At 40.1% G+C, this 24,956-nt stretch overlaps 1 protein-coding gene across 3 annotated transcripts in view; it reads left to right on the top strand.

Annotated features, from left to right (window-relative positions):
* Window positions 1-836: 836 nt before the first annotated feature.
* Window positions 837-24,956, top strand: part of LOC131192162 (protein SSUH2 homolog) — a 65,143-nt gene continuing 41,023 nt past the window's right edge. For 2 of the 3 annotated variants that reach the window (XM_058171043.1, XM_058171044.1), the window contains exons 1-5: window positions 837-1,109; window positions 11,378-11,476; window positions 14,596-14,677; window positions 16,324-16,453; window positions 16,817-16,877. In XM_058171043.1, coding sequence (XP_058027026.1) covers window positions 1,082-1,109; window positions 11,378-11,476; window positions 14,596-14,677; window positions 16,324-16,453; window positions 16,817-16,877 — 400 coding nt within the window. In that variant the 5' untranslated portion in view covers window positions 837-1,081. The remainder of the gene's footprint in view (window positions 1,110-11,377; window positions 11,477-14,595; window positions 14,678-16,323; window positions 16,454-16,816; window positions 16,878-24,956) is intronic. The other variant, XM_058171042.1, reaches the window with a different exon arrangement.

Here is a 24,956-nt window from a genome sequence, read left to right as displayed (position 1 = left end):
CCAAAGAGATCTGTGCAGTAAGTTGGGGAGTTGTCATGTCACCTACTAAAGAGACCCCAACAGAAGAAACCTTGTAGGAATGATCTAGAGATGTTTAAAAAATTCTGAGGAATGGGTTTTAGAGACTGTGAAACTTACCCATATTCTGAATATTCCTATTAGTTTAAGTGCAGAATGAAATTGATTTTCCTGTTTCTATGAACTCTTGTGCTGTCATCATATGTTAGATTATTTGTGTGTCCATTTGTGGTTCATAAAGGCAGTCTTTTCTTCCCTGGTGAGTGCTCTCTTGATATATTGCAGTTTCATTCCCATAATACTCTGTTTCCTTGAAAAGAAGACCTGCCCGGATAATAAGCCCAATAGGGCTTTTGAGTGCATGCGTGAAAATAAGACACCCCCCCCCCCACAAAAATAAGCCCTCCCTGAAAATATTTAAATGCATGCGCAGCCAGTCCCTGCAATTTCCTCTGGTTAAGGTTAGGGAGACAGAGCTGGAAATCAGGTAAGATGACAAGAGGGGCCCGTTTTGCTCCACGCGCCCCCCAAAAATAAGACCTCCTCAAAAATAAGGCCAAGCGCTTATTTTGGGTTTCAAAAAAATATAAGACAGGGTCTTATTTTCAGGGAAGCATGATACCTAAATGAATAGGAATTAGGAATTAAGCCCAAGAACTAGAGGGCATCAAACAGATAAGTGTACCTTGAATGAAGTGTAAGTTTGGGGAGCATAGTGCATAGTGCAAAAAAACAATGAGTTTTTTCCCCTAAAAGTTTTCTGTAAATTGAATAGAAGTAAAACACAGAGATTAAAGTCAACGTCATATGTAGAGGATGACAGGATGTCTTTCCAAGTAGTGATCAATGCAACTCTTACTGGCATTGCAAAGCTGAAACTTCATTTCCGTAGTGACCGATGATTAATCACTAGCTTCCAAATTGTTTTATTCGCTGGGAGTGGTTGCAAGAGCTGGCCTGGGATTTTGAACGGCTGCTAACACAGAACTTTTAGTAAACAATACAAATCCAAACAGTTGCAGTGGGATTTTGCCTTGCCTGTATTCCTTGTATTCTCTGCATCATGAGAATGGATCAAGAGCACAAAGACAGTAAGTAAACAAGAAAGGAATATCTCAGAAAACAGAATTTTCTATACTGTTTTAACCAATGGCTTACAATTTGTATTTTAGGGTGCTGATTGAGCCCTGAGCTGCAATATGTAGTTTGTGATTCGCTTTTAGACTGTGGTGGAAATTTGGCTCATACCAAAACTTGGTTCTCAGAAACTGGAGGACAGATCATAATATTTGCTGAAAGTCCAGTGCAAAATTCTTTTGGCTTTTACTTGTAATTTGAGACCATTCTTAGTTTGCATTTTCTGCTAGTCTTAGTGATCAGAAAGCTTAACGATCATTTATTATCTAACTCATAAAGAAAATGTGTAACTAACAGCTGGGTTATAAAAAGCTGGTTATGCAACGCTAAGCTGTTTGAAGGCATTGGATTCATCAGCATGTTTTTGTAAAAAACAGTCAAGTAATTATTTGTAAGCACATTCAAAGATGAACAACTTAATTTTAAGTACAGGAAATACATTTATCTGGCTCAGAGATTTTGGGTCCCAGATATTTGCATATAAAATCTTGTTGTCATTAAATGAACACTTTCATTTTTTAAAAACAAAATTAAGATGTCAAACTGATATTAATTTCTACCCCATCGGGGACTGACATATTCGACTTTAACCATTGTGTGAATTAGGTTGAAGCCCTTTTCTTTATATACAGTAACTGAGATTTTGTTTGGAAAGAAAGCAATTTTTCTGGCATCAAAAGTAGCATAAAATGATTCAGTCTGTTCAATTTACAATTGACTAGAGAAATCAAGTGGTGTAGCTTAGGCTACTTTTTTTTTTGTCACAAGTAGTTGCAGTGGGCTTTGGCATTAAGGTCATTTGATATGAGAACTCCAAGATCTTTGACAGGGTGGGGGTCGTCAGTTAGGTAATGTCCATCAAGTTTGTACTTGATGTTAAATTTAAACATCTCTATCTTAAACATCTTAAACATCTACTACTTAAACTACTTAAACATAATACTTAAAATAATACTTAAACATAATACTTAAACATAATACTTAAACTACTTAAACATCTCTATCCACAGAAAATACAATATGCTCCAGCAAATCATAATTATTGGAGACACTCATCTGCTTTCATTTTGGTTTGACTCTTGACTTTTACAATAGTAAAGACTCCTCTTCATAAAGCCTGGAAAAAAATGGAAATGTAATTGATCCTATCCAACTCTATTGAATTGCTGAACACTGTTGTTTATTCTTTATTTATACAGTCTAACTCTGAGATCTTCAAACTTTAGGGGGCCAGTGAGTTTCTTGGAACTTTGAGAAGGTATTTTGTGCATTCCCATAAAATGGCTTCTATGAGAGAATTCTCCATTCATCAAATGAATTCAATGATAAATATGACGACTATGCAAATGCTCATTTTCCAAAAGGCAACCTGATAAAGTTGAAATTTGCCCAAGTACAAAGCATTAAGATCACGGCTCAAAAGCTTGAAACCTACAGTTGAACCCACTGGTTTTAGTTCAAATTGCCTATTTTGCATTGGAAGCTGTAACTTATTGGAAGCTGCAATAATACAGCGAGTAATACCATATTCTACGGCCATGATGGCGAATCTATGGCATGTGTTCCAGAAGTGGCACACAGAGCCATCTCTCTGGGCATGCCATCCATTACCAGTTGCTCTTCTGGGTTCCGGCACACAGGTTTTCACATGCGCGGGAGCACTGGAAATTGGAAGAGCAGCTTGTGCTCACCGGGAAACTGAGCTTCCGGTTTCCATCGTATGCATATGTGCTAGCCAGCTGGTCTTTGTGCATGTATGCATGACAGAAACCAGAAGGCCAGGTGGCTGGCATATATGTGTATGCCGGAATTCGGAAGCTCAGCTTCCCGGTGGGCACATGTGCACTGGGGACCTGCTCTTCCAGTTTCTGGCGCTCCCCTGCACACGCCTGTTTCAGCAATCTGTGCCGAAAAGGTTTGCCAACACTGCTCTACGGGTTTCAAGAATCAATGGCTTATAACTTATCAACACTGTACAGTTGGTCCTTCACCAGAATGGACAGACAAATGCTTTTGGAGGACAGAAACAGAAAATACTACCCACTTTAATTTCCCACTCACTTTTAAAGTGACCTCAGGACACGTTTTTCTGCTCCATTTCCACAATACACTTTTCCCTGCAGTTTTCATATATAAATTACCACTTGATTTACAAATCAAATAACTTCCCTATGTATATATGGGTTCTTTAACTCCAATAAACAACTTTACTTAGGTCCATTTCTCCATATTTAAAAGATGTTTCCTTTAGTTTTTATTTTATTTTATTTTTCATATTAAACTTGGTTTTTAGTGAGGTGGATTAAAATATGGGTTGGATTAACAGAGTGAGAGGAAGGGGAGGGGGCCACAGCTTGACATGTGAACAGCAGATGAGAATAAATATGAGTTTTTAAATAGCTATACAAAAGAGCTGTACAAAAGAGACCACAAAATGTTACAACATTCATTATGATGCAAGTATGTGAGAAGCAGTATTTGCAGCACGGTGGCCTAGAGATGAAGATGCTCACCTCTCACTTGGAAGATTGAGAATTCAATCCTAGGCAGCAACAAATATTTATCATTATGCAAAGAGAAAATATCTTCTGTGAACTCCATGTAGGGATCAGGAATGGCATCCGGCCAGTAAATGCTCAACATCACTCAGTCTCCCCAACCCCACCATGAAGCAAAGGATTCAAAAATCCTTGTCAAAAAATGTGACAAGCGGTATTTGTATTGTGATGTACCAAAGCATATAGTGTGGTGTCACACACACACACACACACACCACTGTGCTTATATGAGTAGCCATGGTTCAATGTAAAGATGATATAGATGTGCAAGTTTCTCATATTTCCAGTTTCAGTAATGGCTGATGAATTTAATATTTGCTTAAACTATTGTTTTTATTCAGCAATTAACTTACACACTAATTCAATGTGGCTATAAAATAGTTATTATAAAATCTCTTCAGATGGATTTAAAACTTCAGTTTGATTTTTGTATATGCCATAGATAAGGTTAATTAAAAAGGGAAGAGTCTGTGTATGTGACTCAAACTATTCCAAAAATAATTTCTCTAATAAAGAACAAAGTTATAAATAGTTCTGTTTGGAGAATATGCTTTCCAGAGTAGACCTGTTGCTATAGCAATCCAGCTGGGAAAATACAATACCATGCTGAAATCCAGCCAAAAATATTCATGTGTCTTCATGTTTATTTCTATAATGTATAATTTGCAGCTTTCACTACTCTCATTTGAAATCAAGAGAACACTTTTGGTCATGCGGTGGGGGGGGATGAATAGAAACAATAAAGTTTTTTGGAGTCACCATAATGATGGAATTAATTCATTTAGATATTCATTGGTATAGTAAAATAACCATTGTGAAAAAATAGCTGTTCTTTGTGATTAGGAGTGACATGTCAAAATGTCAACCTAAGGAGAAATTTCCTGGCAGTTAGAACAATTCGCCAGTGGAACAACTTGCCTCCAGAAGTTGTGAGTGCTCCAACATTGGAAGTTTTTAAGAAGAGATTGGACAACCATTTGTCTGAAATGGTATAGGGTTTTCTGCTTGATCAGGGGATTGGACTAGAACAGGGCTGTCAAACTCAAGGCCCGTGGCCAGATCCGGTCTGTGGGGTGCTTAGATCTGGTCTGAGGGGACGCTCTGGAAACAGTGAAGGACCAGCCTGCAGTGCCTCTGCCAGTGAAAACGGAGCTTGGCAGAGTGCTAGCAAAACAAGCTACTAGCAAAAGTGGCATTGGATCACATGAGTGACGTTGAGCTGGCCACTCCCACCCTGGCCATGCCTTCCCCGGCCCTCGGGGTCAAACACAACCCTGATGCGGCCCTCAATAAAATCGAATTTGACACCCCTGTACTAGAAGATCTCCGAGGTCCCTTCCAACTCTGTATTCTGTCAAAATAGCCTAGGCATTGAAGAAAAGTGGGGCTAGTTGTAGATGGTCATTTTCCAGAGGGAAACTGTTTAGACAAACAAAAATAATTTGTGGATAAATCTAAGGGCAAAGCAGAAGTGACATCTCCCATTTAAAAACACACCTGTCCCAACATTCAGGAAAAAAAAGAATAATGTGGTTCAACAGTATTCTTGGAAATAAAGGTGATGCTGTAAGCCAGGAGTGTCAAACTTAAGGCCTGTGGGCTGAATTCAGCCCATGGGGTGTTTATATCTGGCCTGTGGGGCCACTCTGGAAACTGCAAAGGACCAGCCTGCAATGCCTTTGCCAGCGAAAATGGAGCTTGGGAGGGCTGTGCGCAGTGGCCATTTTCACTGACAGAGGTCTGCAGGAGACTGTCACAGGCAAAAATGGAGCCCAGGGAGGCTATGTGGGCCCCCCAGAGCTCCATTTTGCTGGCAGAGTGCTAGTAAAAGTGGATCCCCCAGCCCTGCCAGGCCACCTCAGGTGCCCCTGGCACAAGTGATGTCAGGCTGGCCATGGCCAACCCCCCAAGGTCAAACACAACCCTAATGCGGCCCTCAATGAAATCAAGTTCGACACCCCTGCTGTAAGCTAACGTTGTACAGCTGGCTAGTATACTGGATATTTTCTTAAAATACCTTAAATAAATTACATAAGAAGCCTGAAGAAGCACAAATAATATGCCCATAAATACCAACAGTGGTATTTATGGGCATACTATGCACAGCAACTTGAAGGACTCAAAATGAAAATCTCAATTTATTAAATAACTCTTACTTTAATTAATATTTAATTAAATATACTTAATTAAACATAAACCTCACATGGTACGCTTTAATTTCCCCATAATTTATGATGCACATTGTTGCCAGATATGCCTGCACATTGCTTATATAACTAATAAAATCCCATCATTCCTCATGGTGTAATGATTTGCAATTCATTTATTTTATTTTACAGATATATATATATATATATATATATATATATATATATATATATATATATATATATATATATATATATATATATATATATATATATAAAATAACACTCATTAATATTCTTACAGTAGCTGTACAACATGTAGCATATTACCTATATTTTATATTTTAATGAATTCAATGGAATGTAAATGCAAGTAATTATATTGGTAGGTTTTATGAATTTAGTGGCTAAATTTCCAATCTCCAGAGCTATTCCCACCTATATTGTAGATATATATAATTTTTAGTTCTGGTACAGATAATCCTCAATTTACAACTACACTTGGGGCGAGAATTTCCATCATAATCTGGACAGTCAGAAGTCAAGGCATCATCAATTTTATGATCATTTTTACCATAATCATAAAGTGAACTGTAAACTGTAATCTTTAAGTGAATCATATAGTTATTAAGTAAATCAAGTGTTGAGCAAATCCAGCTACCCTGGTGGTTAGAGGTTTTTTGACAGAATTATCACAAAAGGTCACAAATTGTGATTACATGACTGCAGGACACCACCACCAGTAGCAAATGTGTTTCAAGTTGCCAAGTGCCCAAATTGTGATCCCTTGACACAATTGTGTGAGTACAGGTCATAAACACTTTTTCCAAGGTTATTGTAACTTTGAACCATTATTAAATAAATGGTCATAAGTTGTGGACTTATACCTGACGTTGAATTGAACAAGATAAACCCACACAGGAAATGCTGGCTGGGGAAATCCATACATTTTAAAGTTGCTGAGGTTGACAAACATTCCTCTAGAACAGGAGTGTCAAACTCGATTTCATTGAGGCCCGCATCAGGATTGTGTTTGATCTTGGGGGGCCAGGGTGGGTGTGGCCAGCTGAATGTCACTTGTTTCGGGGGCGGGGCTATGGGGGGGGCAACATTCTGCCAGCGAAAATGGGCTCCTGAGCTCCGTTTTCGCTGGCAGAGACACTGCAGGCTGGTCCTTCTCAGTTTCCAGGGCTGCCCCATGGGCCAGATCTAAGTACCCTTCAGGCTTGATCCGGCCCCCGGGCCTTGAGTTTGATACCCCTGCTCTAGAACAAGAGAGCTAACTTGCAGGTCTATTTTGTTTTTCATTTGAATATAAAAATGTATTTATAAAAATATAAAACCATTACTTAGAAGACAGATCAATTAACTTCAACACCCCTCGAATCTAACACTGAAATAAGCTTCAGGCAAGGAATGAAAGCTACATCTAACTTAACCAAGATCTTGGAAGTGCAATTGTTAAGCAACTGGAGAAGAATTGGAGCTATTTGCCAATCTGCTGCAACTTACCCCAAATATTTTTGCCTCTGAGATTTCTGCTTCTAAGTTCTCATCTCCCTATTCATGGGGCACTTTTGGGGGGTGGGGGGGATGTAGGGACAAAATGATAGCAGGCTACCTTTCCTGTAAACATCCAGTATTTCAAGCACATTGTCTGCAGTTCCAGCAACATACACATAAGCTATGTCAGCACACTGGGTTTTTTTTCTTCCTGCCAAATCCCCAAGCTACTATTACACTCTTGCTATTTTAAAAATCTGCTTGTTGTTGAAGGAGGGAAAAAATGGCTCAGGGGAGAAATAAAAATATGCCCATCTGTTAATAAAAAATGTTGCAGTCTTTTCCTCCAAGACTGCTGGGTTTGGTCATTTATTGAATAGCCTAGCCAGTGGGAGAAAAGGTACGTACACTGATTTAAGGATCCATAAATTTGCCTTGTTCTACAATGTTCACATCACAGAAGCAATGTGCTTCTATGTGCCTTGTTCTATAATGTTCCTTGTTCTATATAAATACTATAAAGTATAAATACTATATAGTATACTATACTATATATATAGTATACTATAAAATACTATATAAATACTATAAAGTGCCTTGTTCTTTAATGTTCACATCACAGAAGCAAAGAAAAAGCACTTCTGCAAGGCAAATGTTTCACCACTGCTTTCATTTATTCCATCTGCTATGTAGGAAGCCAGATATTATTCCATAGAGTACATACCCTCTGCTAGAAGCTGAACTTGTGTATCTTTGCATTTGAGATAATAAGTTGCAATCAATTCACTCAGAAACAACATCAGGCGATCAACATCTAATGAGTTTCAAATGAAAGGAAACCAGTCATATATTGGCTGCGTCCTGATGATCAGTCATATGAAAGATATACTTGGTGTGAATTATGAAATTTTATAGGGGTGTAAATTAAATAAAATCTATATAGGTAGTCTCCACCTATAGACTGTCTTGTTTAGAAACCATTTGAAGTTACAACAGGTAAAAAAAATAGTTTTGCAATAAAACTACAAGTTTATCGTTTCTTATATTTTTCCAACATTCAGGCTTATTTAGTCAAAGTTCTTGATCAACCATCCATCTGGGTAAGAACTTTGGACCCAGTTCTGACTCTTTTTTCCAGAAAAGTCCATCATGATTTTTTAAGGAAAGAGCTGAACTTATATGAACTTCAAGACTTTAATCTATTTATGGATTTTACTCTAGAGTTACTGTATATTTGTGTAATGGAACAAAAAAAATTCTCTTTTGCCTTATATTCAATTTAATGGAGGCAACCTTCATGAGATGTCTTCTGCAGTTTGTTTATTTCTTCCATTCTTTTTCATGAGAAGAAAATAGAAAGATTATTTTTTGCTTTGTGAAGAATATGTGAAAGCTTTTAGCAGAAAATTCTGTTCAATCAAGTGAAGAATGATGGCATCAAATCATGATGGCTTTATTTTTAGAAATGTACTTTGTTAGCAGGAGGCATTTTACTGCAACATCCATGGATATATATTGTATGTTGTATGGATTTTTAAAAGAATACAAAATACTCCAGCATAGTATTTGAGAAGAAACACATTTTTCACACGCAATAGAAGTTTACTAAAAAATAGTTTATTTTTTTTTAAAAAAGCATTCACATTTGTTGAGGAAAAAGAATCAAAAGCTTCATTTCTTGTAACTCTCATTTGTTTGTAGAATTGTATTATAGATTGGTAAAAATCTATTTGACTAAATGCTGGCTGATATGTTTTTCTTTCCACGGATGAATTGAATAATTTTACATTTATCTTACAATATGAAGACATTTGAAAGGGAAAATGAATGCATCATGCCATCAGGACAATATTTTCTGACTTTTAGTAGATCATTTCTGACATTGTATTTTATACTGTAAACTTTTTCTCTCTCTCCCTCTCTCCTCCTTCTTTCTGTGTCTGCCTGCCTGTCCACTTGCCTGCCTGCCTGCCTCCCTATAGATCGATCTATCTATCTATCTATCTATCTATCTATCTATCTATCTATCTATCTATCTATCTATCCTGTTTTCTCCAAAATAAGACATCCCCTGATAATAAGCCCAAATGAGCTTTTGAGCGCGTTCAAAAAAATATAAGATAGGGTCTTATTTTCAGGGAAACATGGTATCTATCATCTATCTATCTATCTATCTATCTATCTATCTATCTATCTATCTATCTATCTATCTATCTATCTATCTATCTATCTATCTATCTATCTCTTACTATTAATCTTCTCATAGTTCCCATCACCATCTCCTTCCACTTATGACTGTATGACTGTAACTTTGTTTCTTGTATCCTTATGATTTGTATATTGATTGTTTTCTCATTGCTTATTTGTAACCTATGACTATCATTAAGTGTTGTATCATTAGGTGTTAAATTTGTACCCTATGACTATCATTAAGTGTTGTAAGTGTTGTACCTTGATGAAGGTATCTGTTCTTTTATGTACAGTGAGAGCATATGCACCAAGACAAATTCCTTGTGTGTTCAATCACACTTGGCCAATACAAAATTCTATTCTATTCTCTCTCTCTCTCTCTCTCTCTCTCTCTCTCTCTATCTATCTATCTATATACTTAATTAAATATACTTAATTAAATATAAGCCTCACATGGTATATTTTAATTTTCCCATAATTAATGATGCACATTGTTGCCAGATATGCCTGCACATTGCTTATATAACTAATAAAATCCCATCATTCCTCATGGTGTAATGATTTGCAATTCATTTATTTTATTTTACAGATATATATAATAACACTCATTAATATTCTTACACTAGTTATACACCATGTAGCATATTACCCATATTTTATACTTTAATGACTTCAGTGGAACGTAAGTGCAAGTCATTATAGAATAGAATAGAATTTTTTATTGGCCAAGTGTGATTGGACACACAAGGAATTTGTCTTGGTGCATATGCTCTCAGTGTACATAAAAGAAAAGATACGTTCATCAAGGTACAACATTTACAACACAAATGATTGTCAATATATCAATATAAATCATAAGGATTGCCAGCAACAAAGTTACAGTCATACAGTCATTGGTGATGGGAACGATGAGAAGATTAATAGTAGTGCAGATTTAGTAAATAGTTTGACAGTATTGAGGGAATTATTTGTTTAGCAGAGTTAGTGGCTAAATTTCCAGTTCCCACAGATTTTCCTATCTATATTGTAGAAATATATAATTTTTAGTTCTGGTACACGTAATCCTCAATTCACAGCTACAACTACTAGAATTTCTACTACAACTACCAGAATTTCCATCATAGGTCCGGGCAATTGGAAGTCAAGGCATCATCAATTTTGTGATCTATCTACAGCATCTATCTATTCAACTATCTATCATCTATCTATCTATCATCTATCTATCTATCTATCTATCTATCTATCTATCTATCTATCTATCTATCTATCTATTATCTATCCATCCATCCATCCATCGATACATACATACATACATATAAAATCACATTTTGGAACTACTCATCTCCCACACAGATAGACTCTGAGTGTTATACAATAAAATATTTAAACATAAAAACAGTGTATAAAAGTTAAAGTTTTAAAAAGACAAGAATAAATAAAAACAATGTTAAAAAATAATTAAAAGGCAAAGGGAGAACTTTCAGGGCAATAACCAGCCTTATGGTTGTATGTTCCTCTATACCCTCTAAGCAAGGCCATAGAGCCATGTTGTTTATACCTTTCTTGAAGGCCAGGAGCATGGGGGCTTGCCTTATCTCACAGGGTATAGGTAATGGCAGAGAATGTCTCCATCTGGATCCTACCAGTCAGAATCCTTTAATTGATGGGGTCTGCAACATATCTTCCCTGCCTGACCAAAAGAGGGATGAATTTTTATGGGATGAAGATAGTTCCCAAGATAGCTTGGCCCCATAGTTTATATGTTATGCACAAAAATAAAATGGCTGGACTAAATATATCATTCACTGTTTATATTTAAAATAGCTACCTTGGAACTGGAATCAGAGCCTGAAAGTCCTTCAATGACTCCTATGGATCTTTTTATGCCAATTGGTCTTGATACATGGACTTTTCGTGATCATGGTAAGTATACATAACCCACTGAGCTTTACTGATTGCTGCAGTTGTATAAGAGCAACAAAGATTATGAGAAGAGCAACAAAGATGATTAGGGGATTGGAGGCTAAAACATATGAAGAACGGTTGCAGGAATTGGGTATGTCTAGTTTAATGAAAAGAAGGACTGGGGAGACATATTTATTTATTTATTTATTTATTTATTTATTTATTTATTTATTTGTCAAACACAACAGTATATATAAGTATAAGCATGAAATAACCATACAAAGTGGATACAATCAAAGGGAACATTAGGACAGGAACATTAGGAACATTAGGAACACCATTACCAGCTCCCTTCCCAAACTATGGTCACTAACCACAGTCATCCCTGTCTTCAAAAAAGGAGACTCCAGCCTAGTTGAAAATTACAGACCAATTTCTTTATGCTTCATCACCAGCAAAGTAATGGAATCAATCATCAACCAATCCATCAACCTCCACCTTGAAACAAACAACCTATTCTCTAATAAACAATTTGGTTTCAGAAAAAAAATATCCTGTAATTTACAACTTCTTCACTGCAAAAACATATGAACTACAAATCTTGATCAGGGCAAAGCAATAGATGCAATTTACATAGACTTCTGTAAAGCCTTTGACTCAGTGGTACACGACAAACTTCTTCTAAAACTTAAATCCTATGGCATCTCCGGACCCCTCCATAATTGGATAACAGCATTCCTGTCAAACAGACAAGTGGTCAAAATAGGCAGTGCCCTATCAAATCCTGCACTGTCAATAGCAGTGTCTAGTTCCTAGGCAGCGTTCTAGTTCCAACACTCTTCATATACATTAATGACCTCTGTGACCATATTATAAGCAATTGTGTTCTCTTCGCCGATGATGTTAAACTATTTAACACTACCAACAATGCGGCTTCCCTTCAAAAAGACCTTGACTTTGTATCGGAATGGTCAAAAATTTGGCAACTCCAAATCTCAACTATTAAATGCTCTGTTTTACAGATTGGGAAAAAAAATCAGAACACTAAATACAAGCTTGATGGACATTACCTTGTAGATGACCCTCACCCCATCAAAGACCTTGGAGTTTTCATATCAAACGATCCAAGTGCCAAAGCCCACTGCAACCACATCACAAAAAAGGCTTTAAGAGTTGTAAACTTAATCTTGCATAGCTTCTTCTCCAGAAAGATTATACTACTAACCAGAGCATACAAAATATTTGCTAGACCAATTCTCGAATACAGCTCACCTGTCTGGAACCCAAACCTCATTTCGGACATTAATACAATTGAGCGTGTCCAGAAATATTTTATAAGAAGAGTTCTCCACTCCTCTGATCACAACAAAATACCTTATGCCACCAGATTTGAAATCCTGGGTTTAGAAAATTTAGAACTCCACCTCCTTTGGCATGACCTGAGTATAACTCATAAAATCATCTGCTATAATGTCCTTCCTGTTGAAGACTACTTCAGCTTCAATCGCAACAATAGACGAGCACACAATAGATTTAAACTTAATGTGAACCACTCCAATCTTGATTGTAGAAAATATGACTTCAGTAACAGAGTTGTTAATGCCTGGAATGCACTACCTGACTCTGTGGTCTCTTCCCAAAATCCCCAAAGCTTTAACCAAAGACTATCTACCGTTGATCTCATCCTTCCTAAGAGGTCTGTAAGGGGTGTACATAAGAGCACCAGCGTGCCTAGTGTTCCTATCCTAATGTTCTCTTTAACTGTATCCAATTTGTATGGTTATTTCATGCTTATACTTATATATACTGTTGTGTTTGACAAATAAATAAATAAAAATAAAATAAAATGATAGCATTGTTCCAATAGCTCAGGGGCTGTCACAGAGATGAGGGAGTCAAACTGTTCTCCAAAGCACCTGAGGGTAGGACAAGAAGCAATAGGTAGGAACTATTAGTAAGAGAAGCAACTTAGAACTAAGGAGAAATTTCCTGACAGTTAGAACAATTAATCAGTGGAACACCTTGCTTCCAGAAGTTGTGAATACTCCAACACTGGAAGCTTTTAAGAAGATGTTGGATAACCGTTTATCTGAAGTGGTGTAGGGTTTCCTGCCTGGACAGGGGATTTGACTAGAAGACCTTCTGTTATTCTATTCTATTCTAACTACAGGAACATAAGTTCTTTATCAGGGCAGTGTTCCTTATCCTGCATTTTAATATATGCATTTATAAAAAAAAAATTACATGTCAGATAATGAACTTTTGTCTGTGCAGAGATACCTTAATAGTTCGATCTTGAACATAAGCGGATTTTTCTAAGTAGACTGCCTTCTGTCTTTGAAAGAAGTTCAGGTAGTATCTTCAAACTACCTTTCCTTGAATTCCAAATTAGAAAAATAGAAGTTCTCTGAAAACGAAAAGTCCAGTTGCCTCTTGAAAAAGCACCTTTGGGACAAGCATGACCTAGATGACTAAGACTTTATAGACATTCTAATTAATTCTCATAAAAATACTAACATCATTTTTAGTATGCATCAATTTCTGATTTTTTATTAGTAAAAAAAGAAAAAATATATATTACTGAAAAATACAGCTGTTTTCATGTGACTCTAAAGATTAATAGCACAGAGCTATCTACTATATAAATCTTCCTCAGGCACCTAGTTGGCAAATGCCATATAACAGAATATATAACAAAGTTATGCTGAAGGTACAGATTCAAACTGCAAATACTCTCCTGCTGATTATGTTTTATGAGTTTAATTTGGTTTCAATGGTTTTACACATACTTTGCTTTTTTATTTGCATTTTGTTTACCTTTTTCTGTTGCTATTTTAATTGTGTGATTCGACCATATATATGAGATGTGTGCAAATGGAACAAACGAATGAATAAACGAACAAATAGATAATAAATATGATTCAGAGAATGTATATAGACACATTCACAGCAGCAACTGGTGAGAACACCTCACACATCATAAATCATCCATAGAGATACCACACGAGCACAGAAAGGGTGTCTGATTGAATATGCCATCAGTGCTATGAGTGGTTTTCTCTAATATTCATCTTGTCCCCATCACTGTATGTATCGATACATCATTATTCATTATTCCTTGAACCTTTCCCACCTAGGCAGGAAAAAGTTATTTCCGCCTCCAGAGATGATGCAAAAACTTAGTGAAGAGAGGAGCAACCCTGTGTTGCTGGAGTGTAGGTAAGTCATTTTTGATTGCTTTTTCTTTTTGAAAATGTCCTTGCTCTGGTTCTAGTTGGCTGAGTTGCTTCCTTGCTCAATTTAGCAAAAGCTAAATTAAACCTCAACGAGCAAGACGATAGAAGACTGGACCAAATTAAAAGTCTTGGCCACATAGGAGTCTAGCAAGTGCTGATAGCAATAGCACTTAGACTTACATACCGCTTCACAGCACTTTATATCCTTCTCTAAGACATTTAAAGGGGACATGGTGGCTCAATGGCTAAGATGCAGAGCTTGTCAAAAGGTTGGCAGTTCAGCATTTTGAATCCCTAGTGCCGTGTAACGGGGTGAGCTCCCATTACTTGTCCCAGCTTCTGTCAACTTAGCAGTTCGAAAGCATATAAAAAATGCAAGTAGAAAAATAGGGACCACCTTTGGTGGGAAGGCAACAGTGTTCTGTGTGCATTTGGTATTTAGTCATGCCAGCCACATGACCACAGAGATGTCTTTGGACAGCACTGGCTCTTTGGCTTTGAAACGAAGAGGAGCTCTGTCCCCTAGAGTCAGGAATGACTAGCAAGTTTTGTCCGCTAGAGTCAGGAACAACTAGAGTCAGGAACGACTAGCAAACCTTAAGAGGTTTATAGAGTCAGCATATTGCCCCCAACAATCTGGGTCCTCATTTTATCAACCTTGGAAGGATGGAAGGCTGAGTTAACCTTGAGCCAGTGAGAATTGAACTGCCAAACTGTTGGCAGCTGGCAAACAGCAGAAGTAGCCTGCTATACAGCATTCTAACCACTGCGCCATCATGGCTCTTAACAGATAGCAGTTCGTTTCAACGTAAGTTTCTTCCCGATGCCATCCAGGCACCCAGAGTCTAGAAAATAACAAAGATTCAAAGAACACTGGAAACCATTTGTCCTTTCCATTTATATTTTATGTACAAGTAATCCTCAACTTACAACAGTTTGTTTAATGACCATTCAAAGTTAGAAAAGTGACTTATGACCATTTTTTTCACACTTATCACCGTTGTAGCATCCCCATGGTCATGTGATCAAAATGCGGATGCTTGGCAATTGACTCACCTTTATGACCGTTGTAGTGTCCCAGGATCATGTGATCATCTTCTGCAACCTTCTGACAAGCAAAGTCAAATGGTAGAAACCAGTATCACTAAACCACCGTATTATTCATTTACCAATGGTAGGGATTCTCTTAATAAATGTGGCAAGAAAAGTGATGAAATGGGGCAAAACTCACTTAACCAGTTTCTCACTTAGCAACATAAATTTTGGGCTCAATTGTGGTCATAAGTTGAGGATGACTTGTACTGAAATCAAATGGATACACTCAGGATTAGAAATTCTGGGATGCAATGCTTTCACAATGGAGTCTTCATTAGGGCAGCCAACGTCAAACCAGCATGTCAATATCATGTTATTCCTAAAGTAAAAAAAACAAACATGTTATTTACTAACGAAACATGGCCAAAACCACTATGGACCAATGTTCTTCATAAATGATCCTTTTTCTCTGCCAGCGGAGCTGCAAGGCTTCATCACCAGCTTCAATTTAGTCTGTTTTACTGGAGATGCCACAGACTGGATGCATATATGGTTTAGAATTGAAAGTGTGCTTGCTGTCTCGTTAATTCCCAGGTTCCCTAGAATGACAGATGACATGGCCAGGAGTGCACTGCTCAGTTTTGTCAATTCCAAATGTTGCTATGGCAACAGAGCTGCAGGCGAGCTCCGCATTCAGGAACTGAAGCCACAGACCTTCTACAGAGTAAGTGTTTTGGGATAGGTTACCAGGGAGTGAACAAAGCTAGGTGGGAGGTGGGAATCAATAGCCTTGCACAAGAGAGACTTTTGCAACTGTCAGAAATTAGAAAAAGGTGATGTTTGTTCAGAAGTTGGACTATCTCCTGAAGCCCCAAACGGGTAAACAAAATGCTTTAATGACCTCAGTAACATTTTTTTCCATAACCACGTTGATGATGGCAGATAGGGTGATCCATGAGCGAGTTAAAATGAGGTCTCAAAAGGTCCAAAACAAACAAAAAAAAAACAAATCCAACAATAATAGTTCTTTTTCTCAGACTAAGGATTCTAGAATTAACATTTGATGACAAGATGTCTTTCTCCCCAGTATCGACTGAAAACCTTTAACGAAACAAGAGTATGTGAATGGACATTTGAGCCTTATACCAGTAAGTAAATGTTTAAAGAGATACATTTAATTCTAACCAGTGGTGAAATCCAATTTTTTTTTACTTCTGGTTCTGTGGGCGTGGCTTGATGGGCTTGGTGTCATTTGGTGGGTGGGGCAGGGAAAGGATACTGCAAAATCCTCATTCCCTCCCCACTCCTGGGGGAAGGATATTGCAAAATCTCCATTCCCACCCCACTCTGGGGCCAGCCAGAGGTGGTATTTGCCAATTTTCTGAACTACTCAAAATCTCCCCTACTGATTCTCCGAACTGCTCAAAATTTCCGCTACCGGTTCTCCAGAACCTGTCAGAACCTGCTGGATTTCACCCCTGATTCCAACTGAATCTTTTTGATGTGTTTTTGGCAGAAAACCTATGCACAACACTTGTAAACTATCATTTGTATCTAAACATACAAACCAGCTTTAGGACTCACAGTTTCCAAATACGTACATGTGTGGAATTTTACACCAAATTTATCAAATACGGTGTTTGAGACAAAACTCCAAAAATCCTAGTTTTATTTTAAGAAACAATTTTTCCTGAGCATCAATAAGAGAAAATATTCAATAAATACAAGGACATAATTCTCAGTGGCATGGAATTAGGAGAATATATTGGTAAGACAAAAAGAAATCTCTAAATTTCCCAATAATAAATAACAAAGAAATGGTAAACATTCAGTAGAACTGGGAAAAATATGAATATTTTAATCAAAATTATTTACTCTGTGTACATGATAAATGTAAATTATTGCCACAAAATGTTATAATGTTGTATAGAAGATATTTTGATTGTCCAGATGCGTGAAATATTCTAAGAAGGATCTTAAGAAACCTCTGATCTCTGAAGTAAAAAGGCTGTTTCTACAAATCTTTCCCTTCTCCCCTACATTCCTGCATATTTCATCCCATGAGAGATATTCTAAACAAATAATTATTCCTTTAATGGACCTTTCCCAATAGTTTTAATAATTCAAAGAGATACAACAGTAAGAACATAAACTTTTGATAGGATCATCCTACCTGATAAGATGAAAAATGGAAGGGTAATTCACAATGGAAGTAAGGACAGGTGAGATTCTGAAGGCATGAGGGGAATCAGTCTGTGAGCAACATGACTAGTCTCTGAAACAAACAAACAAACAAACAAACAAATCTAGGAGAAGAAATTTCTCTTTGAAATTTCTCTATTGAGAAAAAACCTGTTTGGCTCTAAATGTCTAAGGAGATTCTCAGAAACTGTTTAGCTGCAATATTTAGATGTATTTGTGGACCGGATGATGGGAACCTCTCAGGAGACATGTTATGTCCTAGTTCCTGGGGAACATCAGACTTTCATGAATAAATCTGGCGGGGATGACATGGTTAGAGCAAAGCTGCAGGGAACCCTGCTCACTAATTTTGCAGTCTTGAAAGAGAAGGTCCTTGTAGGGTCCTTGGTGCTCTCTGAGCTGGATGGTCTTCTTTCAGATATTTCATTGGTAACATCCTCAGGTAACACTAAGAGTGTAGAGAAGGTCTTTGTTTTACAAGGCTGTAGAAAAATTGGAATGCAGAACAAAGAAAATATTGAATTGTGAAAATAGAAATGCTGTGCACTCATTTTTTATTTTAGAGAATATTGAACTTAGAGGAACTTTAAATGACTTGCCTTCTGGCAGAAGATACAGAACAATTAAAACTCAGACCACATGTTTTCTGAATAGTTTTTATCCCAGAGCTATAATTGCACTCAACAGTGAACTAAAAGACCACCATCAATGAGCTGTTGGACAGCATTACTTGGACTGTTGTGTGGATGTTTGGATGGTTTAGAGGTGGGGAATTTGTGGTGGGTGGGTGGGTGGGTTTTGGGATTGTTATGTGTGTTGGGCCTGGTCTTTGGGTGTTAAGTGAATTTCATTGTATGGGTATACTGTGTATATAAGTACAAACACAATAAAATTAAACTTAACTTAAACTTTGAAATAAAGATTACATCATACTGTTTAAGGCATGAGTCAGAAAAGAGAATAACAATGTTACTCCAAGAAGATTATCTCCATGTATGTGCTCAGTGATAAGCCAATAAATGATAAGATCATTATTTATTAGAAATAGTAGATGTCCAGGAAGTGTTAGTACATAATAAGTATATGCACTTACTAGAGACATAGTGATAGAAGACCTTGAAATGAAAGAAAAAATTCAAGATTTGATAAATGCAGCATTTTGAAAGAACAAAATAAGGCTAATGGGGTGATTGGAATGCATAAGTGGAAAAAATGGAGAAACCTGATGTTAATAGCAATAGCAATAGCACTTAGACCTATATGCCTCTTTACAGTGTTTTACAGCCCTCTCTAAGCAGTTTACAGGGTCAGCATATTGCCCCCACAATTTGGGTCCTTATTTTACCCACCTTGGAAAGATGGAAGGCTGAGTCAACCTTGAGCCTTGTGAGATCTAAACTGCCAAATTTCAGGCAGCCAATAGTCAGCAGAAGTAGCCTGCAGTACTGTGCTCTAACCACTGCACTACCGTGGCTCATATTAAAAGAAGTTTTGGATTGGCTAAATGCGATAATGAAGGAGATATATGATTAATGTTTTTCAAAAAAAAAATCAATGTCTATTTCAAGCAACATAAATACACATATTACCAGATGGGCCACATAAGAACTATGTTACAAGATACAGAAGATGGGAAGTGCAATTTAGTTAAATAGAACACTTTAGATACAGACTGTGGAACAGGCTATGAATTTGTGATGTCAAGCATAAAAGGACTAGGTGTGCTGGCAAGGAATGACCTGGAGCTATCTAGTAAGCTTGTAAGATCAATATACGTAGTCCTTGACTTACAACCATTTGTTTAATGACAGTTCAAGGTTATGATGGTCACAGTAAAAGTGACTTATAATCCATCTTCGAAGCTATGAACATTGCACCGACATTATAGTCACATGATTATAATTTGGGCGCTTGGCAATCAGCTTGCATTTATGATAGTTGCAGTATCTTGCGGTCACATTATTGCAATTTGCAAACTTCCCAAATGGCTTCCAACAAGCAAAGTCAATTGGAAAGGCAGCTGGGAAGCCAATCATGTGATTCAATTAACAATCCCTGTAATAATGTTCATAAAATTGAGTCGTGTTCCTTAATGTTTCACCTGTTGACTGCATTGCTTAGCAACTAAAATTCTGGTCCCAGTTGTGATCATGAATCAAAGACTATTTGTATAAGGACTAGATTAATTTATGCAAAAGAGAATCATATAATAGATTTATTGAAAACAATCTTGGAAAAAAATGTCCCTTTTATTTCAAAGAGATCTAAGTTCCAAGATTCCGAACAAATGATCATGATAGTCAAAGCAAGACAAGGGATAAAAGCTTTGGGCAACAATAACAATGTATGAGAATGGAATGTATATTTACAACATCACATCACAAAGACAAGGAACAATATCTTAGTTACAATTGTCAACAAACAGAGGAAATCAAGGGAAAATTCACATTTAATCTAAGACTACTAAAGAAGTTCAAAGAGAAAACTATTATGAATCTTTACATAGAAGTATATAGAAGACAGTAGAGAGAAAATATATTCAGGAAATGACTCCACTAGATGGAGTGATATGACAGGCAATAGATCAGCTGTCAAATAATAAAACACCATGAACAAGTGAAATACCTGTTTAATTGTTTAAAGCTGCAGGAGAAGATATGGTCAACAACTGCTTCCAACAGTGATTTGTCAACAAAATATGTTCTCTAGTGATTAAAAAGATTTGGAATGTATACCCATAGCAAATAAAGGAAATAGAAGAAAATGTTAAAATCATCAAATGGTTTCCTTTATTCCTCACACAAGTAAAGTGTAGTTTAAGATCTTACAAGGAAGGTTAAACCAGTGGTGAAATCTGAACTGGTTTACTACCGGTTCGCTGGCTGCACATGCGCGCTGCATGTGCGCATGCGCAGTGTGTACCACACACCAAATTCGAGGTGCATCCGCGTGCAAGGAGGCATGGGGTAAGTAGAATAGCGTGTGGGGAGGGTGATCAGCTGTGGCATGCAATCTTTTTTTTTTTAACCTTTTAAAATCATTTTTTAAAAACTTATTCGACTGAATAGGTTGTAAAAAAATGCTTTTAAAAGTAAAAAAAAAAAAGGCTCTGACGATCAGGCAGCTGACCTGGGAATGTCAGAGCCAGTGGTGAAATCTGAACCGGTTTACTACCGGTTCATGGGCAAAACTTCTGCACACCTTGTATATAATACATGAAACCTGATTCCAGTGAAAAAAATCCATCAAATATAACATAGGAGTAACCCCCCTATAAGTAGGCATGTGTTCTGTTTCCCTTCCCCCAATACTCCCAGCAAAGAGTCAGTCAGAGGCCTCCTTTTCTGATTTATTTACATATATATAAATGTCCTGGCTACGTCTACCCACGGGCCTGCCAAGTTTCTGGAGATAACAAGGAAATTACAGATAAGGCCAGAATTACTCACGAATATATTCTTCCCTCCGTTGATACAGATTGCCCGCCCAAATTCATTACTTTGTCCAAGACAAAAAACCAGGAAGTCCCGCCTCCTATTTATAGTCTCTGCAGATGTCACTGCATGACAATTATGACTTGGCTTTGTCCCAACTCTTCCGCTGCTGCGCACGTCGATCACGTCTTCGTAATCTTGCGTCACTCCAAAACTGTTCTTGGGGCACTGCCAAATCAGAAGAAGGCTCGGGAGAATCAGGCCTTGCCGGCCCCTCCTCCTCCCTTTGAGTGGGTGCCAGGGAGGGAGAGGGCTCAAGAGAAGCAGGGCTTGCCAGGTCTTCTCCCTCACTTTCTGAATCATCCGAGTCCAGGAGTCTGGGTCCAGGAACCTGGGTCACAACACTATCCCTCACCGCAGGGCCCTTCCCCCGGGGCTGACGTTGGGTTCTGCTCATGGAAGGCCTGCACCAGGTCAGGGGCATGAACGTCGGAGGCATCTACCCAGGAGAAATCAGTCCCGTATCCCTTCCACGCGATCAAATATTGGAAACGACCCTTTAGCCAGCGGGAGTCTCGTATGCTGTGGACTTCGTATTCCTCCGATCCGTCCTCAGCGACAGTGACGGGTGCTGTTGGTCACCGAAGGGGACTCGGTGTGGCCTCAGGAACCAGAAGGGACCGGTGAAAGATGGGGTGGATCCGCATGGATCGTGGCAGGGTCAGTCGGTAGGCTACCGGGTTGATGACTGCCTCGACAGGGAATGGGCCGATGAATCGGTGGTCCAACTTCTTTACCGGGCGGTCGGACGGGAGGTGTTTGGTGGAGAGCCACACCCGGTCTCCAACTGCCAGCGGGGGCGTTGCCCGTCGGGAGCGGTCGGCGGACCGTTTGTAGTCCTCCTTTGCCCGATCCAGCTGTTGACATACCAACTGTTGGACCGCATGCAATTCCGTCAGGAAGGTCTGCGTTTCGGGAACAGGAGAATCCAGTGGTGCCAGAGGGAAGAGCCGCGGATGGTACCCCACATTGGCAAAGAACGGGGTCATCTGAGTAGAGGTGTGCTGAGAGTTGTTAAAAGCAAACTCCGCCAGGGACAGGTAATCGGCCCAGTTGTCCTGTTGCTGGTTGATGAAGCAACGGAGATACTGTTCCAGGATACCGATGACCTTCTCTGTACCCCCGTCGGTCTCCGGATGGTGCGATGACGACAGACACACCTGCACCTCCAACGCGGCCATCAGGCTCTTCCAGAAGCGAGCTGTGAACTGAACTCCATGGTCCGAAACCACCCTGTCTGGTAGACCATGGAGGCGGAAGATGTGCTGCAGAAAGAGACGGGCCGTTTTTGCGGCTGTGGGCAGTCCGTGGCATGGGATAAAGTGTGCCATCTTGGTGAGCATGTCCACCACCACCAGCACCATGGTGAACCCAGAGGACGGCGGCAGGTCCGTCAGGAAGTCCATGGAGATCCCCCCCCAGGGTCTGTCGGGTGTCGGCAAGGGCTGGAGGAGCCCGGGAGGGACCCCCGTGGCGGCCTTGGCTTGCCAGCACGGTACGCAGGATGTCACGTAGGCATGTACATCATGTCGCACTCGGGGCCACCAAAAGGTCCGTGTCACCAGGTGGAGGGTCTTGAAGAACCCAAAATGTCCTGCTGCAGGGTTGTCGTGGCACTGGGTCATGACGAGGGCTCGGAGTGGTCCTGTGGGCACATATAATCGCCCCCGAAACTTGAGTAAGTCCTCCTCCAAGGTCCAAGGAGACGTGGGGCCCACCTCCGCTCTCCTTTGCGGCGCTGCGCCTCTCGCACCTGGGCCCGCAAATCTACTGGTTCCCGTGCTGCGGCCAAGGCTTCTGCCGGTAGCACTGTCCGTGGAGGGAGGGAGTCCTTGGCGCAGAGGTACTCTGGCTTGCGGGACAGGGCATCCGCCCTCTGGTTGTGACCGCTGGGAATGTAGGTCATGCGGAAGTTGAACCGGGCAAAAAACAACGACCACCGGATCTGCCGCTGGTTCAACTTCCGAGCTGTGGTGAGGTGCTCGAGATTCCGATGGTCCGTTCGGACCTCCACCTGATGTCGGGCCCCCTCCAGATGGTGTCGCCAAGCCTCGAATGCAGCCTTGATAGCCAGCAACTCTTTTTCCCAGATGGTGTAGTTGCGCTCGGAAGGATTGAGTTTCCGGGAGTAATAAGCGCAGGGAAAAAGTGTGCCGCCATTCGTCGGAGCCTGTAGCAGCACCGCTCCCAGAGCCACATTGGACGCGTCCGTTTCTACCACAAAAGGCCGGAGCGGGTCGGGATGCCTCAGGATGGGTTCCGTGACGAAGGCTTTCTTGGGGGCTGTGAATGCTTCTTGCTGCGGGGGACCCCACCGGAACGCAACCTTCTTCCTGAGGAGCTGGGTAAGTGGAGCCGTCAGTGTGGCAAAGCCCGGGATGAAGGTCCGGTAGTAGTTGGCGAAGCCCAGCAGGCGCTGAATATCCTTCACCCGACGAGGGGCTTCCCAGCTACACAAAGCTTCTACTTTGCATGGGTCCATGGCTATGCCCTCGGGCGAGATGATATGCCCAAGGAATTCTATGGAAGTCTGGAAGAAGACGCATTTCTCCAGCTTCGCATGGAGTTGTTGCTCCCGCAAGCATTGCAGAACCAGACCAACGTGTCGAAGGTGGCTTTCCCTGGACCGGGAGTAAATCAGGATGTCGTACAGGTAGATAACCACGAACCGATCCAACATGTCTCGGAACACATCGTTCATGAAGTGCTGGAAAACGGCGGGAGCGTTGGTCAACCCAAATGGCATGACAGTGTATTCGTAGTGTCCGTATCGGGTGCCGAATGCCGTCTTCCATTCGTCTCCTTCTCGCATCCGCACCAGGTTGTAGGCCCCCCGGAGATCGAGCTTGGTGAAGATCGTGGCCTCCCGCAACCTCTCCAGCAGCTCCGGGATGAGCGGCAGGGGGTAGCGATTCCGCACCGTAATGGCGTTTAGCCGGCAGTAATCACAGCACAGGCGCAAGTCCCCTGTCTTCTTCTTCACGAAGAGGACCGGGGCCGAGAGAGGGGACTTTGAAGGCTGGATGAACCCTCGGGCCAGATTTTTGTCCAGGAAGTCCCTGAGGGCGGCCAACTCGGGCTCCGACATGGAATACAGGCGTCCCACAGGCAGTGGTGCGTTGGGCAGAAGGTCCACGGGGCAATCGTAGGGCCGATGCGGGGGTAGTCGGTCCGCCTCCTTCTCGCTGAACACGTCGGCGAAGTCTGTCAGCTCAGGAGGCAAGGTGATGGCAGCGGTGGGGACGTTCTGGCCGGCACAGGTGTGGCGGATGTGGTCGACGCACTGCAGACTCGGGAAAGAGATGGCGTTCCGCGACCAGGCCACCTGAGGATCGTGGGTCCGAAGCCAGGCCAACCCAAGGACCAAGGGAAAATGAAGGTCCGCCGTGACATAAAACTGGATCGCCTCCTCATGGTCCCCAATAGCCAGGCGCAAAGGCTGGGTGGCAAATTTAATGGGGCCGGACACCAGTTCTCGTCCATCAATTTTCTCAACCCGCATCGGAGGGTCCACCGGAACCACGGGGACCG

This window comes from Ahaetulla prasina, chromosome 2 (assembly GCF_028640845.1).
Source record: "Ahaetulla prasina isolate Xishuangbanna chromosome 2, ASM2864084v1, whole genome shotgun sequence".
Taxonomy (NCBI): domain Eukaryota; kingdom Metazoa; phylum Chordata; class Lepidosauria; order Squamata; family Colubridae; genus Ahaetulla; species Ahaetulla prasina.
Note: the sequence above shows the minus strand (reverse complement) of the source record. Positions and strands in the feature narration are given on the sequence as shown.